The sequence below is a fragment of the Phoca vitulina genome, unplaced genomic scaffold, assembly GCF_004348235.1.
Source record: "Phoca vitulina isolate PV1807 unplaced genomic scaffold, GSC_HSeal_1.0 scaffold28, whole genome shotgun sequence".
Taxonomy (NCBI): Eukaryota; Metazoa; Chordata; class Mammalia; order Carnivora; family Phocidae; genus Phoca; species Phoca vitulina.
The window spans coordinates 13821496-13827495 of NW_022589731.1; the positions used below are offsets into that span (position 1 = coordinate 13821496).

General features: G+C 48.8%; 1 protein-coding gene across 2 annotated transcripts in view; it reads right to left on the reverse strand.

The window, feature by feature from the left end:
• SHTN1 (shootin 1) overlaps positions 1-5452 on the reverse strand; it is a 97956-nt gene extending 92504 nt beyond the window's left edge. Inside the window, exon 1 of one of the 2 annotated variants that reach the window (XM_032423449.1) lies at positions 5154-5452. In XM_032423449.1, the coding sequence (XP_032279340.1) occupies positions 5154-5211 (58 nt within the window). In that variant the 5' untranslated portion in view covers positions 5212-5452. The remainder of the gene's footprint in view (positions 1-5153) is intronic. The other variant, XM_032423450.1, reaches the window with a different exon arrangement.
• Positions 5453-6000: the final 548 nt, after the last annotated feature.

Here is a 6000-nt window from a genome sequence, read left to right on the forward strand (position 1 = left end):
CTGCTTGTGCTTGCTCTCTCTCTGTCAAATAAATAAACAAAATCTTTAAAAAAAAAAAATTTCATGGGGAGTAGGAACAATTAGGGGAAAAAATGTCTAAAAAGACTCCCTGAGAGAGTATAATGAAATAAAGATTAAGAAATGAGGGAACAGTTCATTGTACTTTTCACTTCCTATGCTTGTTTTCCTATGAGCATACGTTTATTTTTAAATTTAATGAAAAAAAAAAAGTCAGATTTATCTAGCCAATGGAAGTGTTAGATGAATCGGGAAATTCTGACTATAAGATGTAGTTCGTCAGCCCATGCTGAGGGTCCATCTCATGGAGGGTTGCCCAGTTGGTGTCTCTTGGGCAGGAGCTCACAAACTTTAGGAGGAAGTTACATTTTTAACATACTGATGTTGGTTTGCAACAAACACCAAGTGTCCCACAAAGCCTAAAATACTTACTATCTGGCCATTTACAGGATAAGTCTGCTGACTTCTAGTCTACAGTATATTCACTTAAAAACTTTCTTTGGCGGGGCGCCTGGGTGGCTCAGTTGTTGGGCGTCTGCCTTCGGCTCGGGTCATGATCCCGGGATCCTGGGATCGAGCCCCACATCGGGCTCCCTGCTCAGCAGGGAGCCTGCTTCTCCCTCTCCCACTCCCCCTGCTTGTGTTCCCTCTCTTGCTGTGTGTCTCTCTCTGTCAAATAAATGAAATCTTTAAAAAAAAAAAAACTTTCTTTGGCGTATTCATACAGTGGAATACTCTTCAGCAATGCAAATAAATCAACTACAACTACACACAACACTGCTGATAAATCTCACACATCATGAGTGAAAGAAGACAGAAACAAATACTGCATCCTGCACGATTCTATTTACTTATCTTCCAGAAACTGGCAAAACCTTGGTGACACAGATATTGGGGAAAGGCAGGCGATCACGATTACAGGGGTTATGAATGGGTTTCTGGAGATGTTCTGATTCAAGTGTTGTTAGAAACATTTTTTTCAATAATTCCTTGAGGGCGCCTGGGTGGCTCAGTTGGTTAAGCGGCTGCCTTCGGCTCAGGTCATGATCCTGGAGTCCCTGGATCGAGTCCCGCATCGGGCTCCCTGCTCAGCAGGGAGCCTGCTTCTCCCTCTGACCCTCCCCCCTCTCATGTGCTCTCTCTCTCTCATTCTCTCTGTCTCAAATAAATAAATAAAATCTTTAAAAAAAATAAAAATAAAATAATTCCTTGAGATGTTCATTCATAGTTCGTGCACTTTTCTCAACCTACAGTATACTTTGTTGTAAAAGCAAAACATTGCAAATGTCGATTTTACAAAAATATACCCAGATGAAGAAAGATTTACTTACCAGGCTTCTTTTTATAAATAATAGGTAAGAAAGTGCATATGTACCCCGGTTATTCAGAGACTGGTGGCCCCCAAACCACACTTGGAAAAATAACGATGCAAAGCCAAGCTTGCACTTGACAACATGGCAACCATTTAATCCCAAACTGCTTTCTACTGACTTTGTATGTATCCAAGACTGACAATGCTTCAGCTTTTCCAGACTGATAAGGTCACCGTGGTAGGCAGTCGTTTGGCCCCCTTTGTCAAAATAATGCTCTAGCTACTTTCTGGCCTAGCCGTCAAGGGAACACTGGGAGCCTCTTTAATTACTAACTCCGCTCTAAGAATAAGCCTGGCTAAACTTCCAAATGAACCTCAAGCACTATCTCTATAGTCTTGGGGAAAATGATAACTAACTCTAAAGATAAAAGGAGGTTACCTTGCTTCAAAACCCATCATCTTACTGTAGGACAGTGTTTTCAGTGTGGGGGTTGTAGCTCTGGTCTTACACGATAGCATCCTCACTGCTGGGTAGCAATCACCACCTGCAAAACGTCCTCACCAAGTTCCAAAGGACCAGTTCAGTGGACAGCTGTTGTCTCTGTCTGCCCAGCCTGCATCCCCTCTTCTGGTAGTGGCGCGCCATGCTTTTTTGGACAACTACTCCAATCCACTGGTCTTTGTGGGAGCTGCCAATCAAGGTGCCCTGCCCTTCCCGGCCCAAAGGACTTAAACCCATGACCCAAACTAGGCCTCCTAGACACTCTTCCTGGAATTTACATGCCTACCACCATCTCTAGACTAGGAACTCCCCACCAGCAGGGACAAGGTTTTATTCATCACTCTATCTCTGATGCCTAGCACAGTGCCTGGCTATGAATATTCAATGCATGTGCAATGAATACATTACAAAGAAAATCATGTACCTTAAACAAATGCTGAGCTAAGTCGATCATTTCCCAGCAGCATTCTGGAGGGGGAGCAAATTGTATGATGTTTTGTAAGGGAAATGTCCACTTTAGTAGCTAGGAAATATGCATCGGAAATAGTACCCCAAGTTGCCATTTGTCAGTGCATTAAAGACATCAATCAGTCCAATAAAATAAAGCTCCAAAAAGGACAAAAAGAGAATTACCTCATTACCTCAACATCTGCTTGAACATAAGCAATCACACACTGGCTAATTTTTTTAAAGGGACATAATATAACTTTCTAGAAAGACATAATATAGCTAATTATACCATTCACGAGAAGGGAACATACAATGTTTTGAAGTAATTCAGAAGTGGGTGTGATTTATAAGACATAGAGCTTAGGGAATGGTAAGTATAAATTAGAGATTGTTCATATTATGACAGACTCCGTCATTACATTTCACAACTTTTGTCAAAAGCAACCTTATTCACCACACCACTGAAGGCTTCACATTAGGGAAGGCTGCCGTCAGCTCTGCCATTCAGAGTAGATAGGAATCTTCTTTCTGAACACCCTCCTGGGGATTGGGTTCCAAGTTCTGACTGAAAATTCACTAAGGAAGAAATGAGATGAGGAAACCTACATGGTCAATAAACACGTAGAAAGATTTCAAACCTCACTGAGAACCAGGTAATACCATTTTTCTAAAGGTACTACTTTTGTTCATCGGGTTGGCAAAAATTAAGAAACTTGTCAGACTGCCAAAATTAGTAAAGACTGCTGTTGGTCAACATTGACAAGTGTGGGGGAAAATGGGCACTGCTGGGGGGAATGTGGACTGGTACAGCCATTTTGGGGGGCACTTTGGCGATGCCTGGCAAAACTTTATGTCTACTGGCCCTCTGATCCAACAATTCCCTAAGAATCTATCCTAAAAAAAAAAAAAACAACACTGGTAATTGTACACATCCATGTGACTATTTGATTCATGACTGTCTACGAGACAATAAACTTGGGGGGAGCAAAGACTGTCTGTCTGGCTCACTATCTCCACCCCTAGTAGCTACCACATGGGGCTCATATATGGTAGATATCTGGTTAAGTATTTGTTAAAGGAATAAATGAATATGTTTTAGTCAGTGTTGAAAAAGGAAAAATAGAGTGTTCATCAATATTGGTTCTTCTTGTCCACATTTAACAGGAGTGGTGGAATTATTTTCAACGTTAACAGGTAGTATAAAAAATAAATCATATACACCATCAGCTTACAAAATTAATTATCATACTGGGAAGAGCCCAAACACCTAGTTGCCTGTCTTTCCACCTCAAATCCCTAGCTTCTGGGTTAGTTCCATGGGTCAAACAGCAATCAAATGCTCTTGAAATAAGTCAATTATTATCACAGTCTATGATCCAATGACAAATAAATGCCCTGGTTTTGAGATGGTCTGAAAAAATCCCAACACTTGTGTAACCAGACTCAATACTTAAAAAAAGTGCACCTTTTAAGAAACACAAATTTCAAAGTCTGTTCTATTGCCTTTGATATGCCCATAATCAAGGAAATACATTCGCTAAAATTCCAATACCATGGCTAGTCTAGTCTAGGAAGGGAGTTGAAGGTACTGGGAAGGCAAAAGCCATTAACATTTATCCAACACTTTCTAAATGCTAGATACCACAAAGAAATGTGCTCTGTCCATTTCAGTGAGGTAATAATTTCCCCAAGGTAACAGGATTGGTAAATATGCTGAGATTTGTTTCCAGGAGTGTCAACTCCAGAGAAGTCCACACACCCCAGCAAATGCTATGTTTGTGGTTTCCAGGAGCAAAAGGTCATAGTACTGGACAGGACCTTATAAAATCACCTGGTTCAGCCCGTCTTTAGTCAGGTAAGGCATAATAACCACAAGACCCATGGAAGGGAAGAGATTCTTCCAAGTTCACAGAGTTGGTAAGTTGAGCCAACAGAAGTGAAAGAGCAAGAGAACAGCAGGATTAGCCACAGAGCAGAACCTCTCCCACTCTGTGGCCATGTCACCAAGTGATTCAGGAAAGCACATGTTCCTACACATTTTTATTTCCTAAATCTGTGCAGTTCCCCTCTCTCTTGACCCATATTCTCAGGCCACCCTTGGCCAGGGTAATAACAGTAATTTTAAATGGAGAGTGTCGAACTCACGTTTGATCGCTAATTTGGCTTTGTTGAGAAGTGCAGTAAGAGATGAAAATGATTGATCAGAACAGTTCTTTAAGAGGAGGTAATCTCCAGTTACCTGGCAGCGTGGAAATGCAAGGACACGGCCTGGCAGTCCTGCAGGCCAGAGCCAAATCGGGTGTTGGCTCACTGACTAACAGACTGTTAAAAATGGTTAAGTGGTGAAACACATCATGGCCTGGAATCTGGCTGGGGAAGGAAAGAGGAACTAGACCGAAGCCGACTGAAAAGCAGGGAAGGCTGCGAAGCTGCGCGGCAGGCCTCCCAGCGCCACTGTGCAAGGGTGGGGCCGCGGCCGACGAGCAGGGCCGGCGGGGCTGCCCAAATCGCCTCCTCCCGAGACATCTGGCGCACCTGCCTCTCCCGCGTGTGAGGGGGTGCCCTGGGTCCTCGTCCGCCCCAAATCCCGGTCCCTTCCCCCTGCCCGCGATCGCCAGCTCAAGCAACCTGCGGGGAGCGCTTCCCGCACTGCCGGGCCCCACGCCCCCGGCACCCGCACTTTACCCGCGGCCCCTGGCTCTCCAAGGCGCGCGGGGCGCGGAGGACGCTCCCGCACAGGGGACGAGACTGCGGGGTGAGCGCGGCGGCCGCGACATTCCCCCGCCCGCCGCAGCCCAAACCCAGCGCCGGGGAGTCGTCCCCGCCCACGGGCCGCGGCGGCCCGCACCTGGCGGCCGCGCGCCCGCCTACCTTGCTCCTTCAGACTGGTGATGAGCTGCAGCTGCTTCTCCTCGTCCGAGCTGTTCATTTTGGCAGGTGGGGCCGGGAATAAAGGAAAGGAGGGAGAGGCGAGGGGTGCAGCGGGGGGAGGGGGAGGAAAAGCAAGATGCCGGTGGCGTGCGGCGGCACTACCCGGAAGTTGGGTCGGCTCCCGCTCCTCCTCCTCCTGGCGCCGAGCGCGCGAGTGAGATCATCCCCGCGCACCTACTCGGTGGCCGCCGCGGCTGCACCTGCGGGCGGCGCGGCGACCGGGGGCGGGCCGCGCGGGCAGCCTGGGGCAGGAGGTGGGGCGGCGGGAGGAGCCGCGGCGGCCTGGGGGGGGCCGCAGCCCGAGTCCCGCCTGCAGCGGTTGCCGCGCCTCGCCTTCCCCCCCCCGCCCCCGCGGAGGCCTGCGCCGCGGGATGCGCGAGGCGGCCCGGGGCGTGGGGCCCGCGGGTGTGCGCCCCGGCTCGCTCCTGCACCCCTCCTCCGCCCCACCCCCCTGGACACCTCCACGCGCGATCCGGGGGTGGAAAGCTGGCCTTGGGACTGCGGGGTCCCTGGCGACCGCACTTGGAGCGCTGCCGCGGGCCGCCCTTCGCGAGCCACCAAGGGAGAGCGGGGCGTGGTGGGCAGTAAGCACCGAGGCTTTAACCCAGTTCTCAGGTGCCCGCAGGGGCAAGCGCAGTGCACACGTTTTGCGCCTTGGAAAGCCGGCAGGGACTGAAACAGGCCGGCCCGGTGAGTTAAACGCCTCCAGAGCAAAGGAGGGCGTGGTAGTGAGTTGACAGTGCCCAGGGCCCCGGCGGCGCGGGGTTTGGAGGGTGGGCAGAACGTG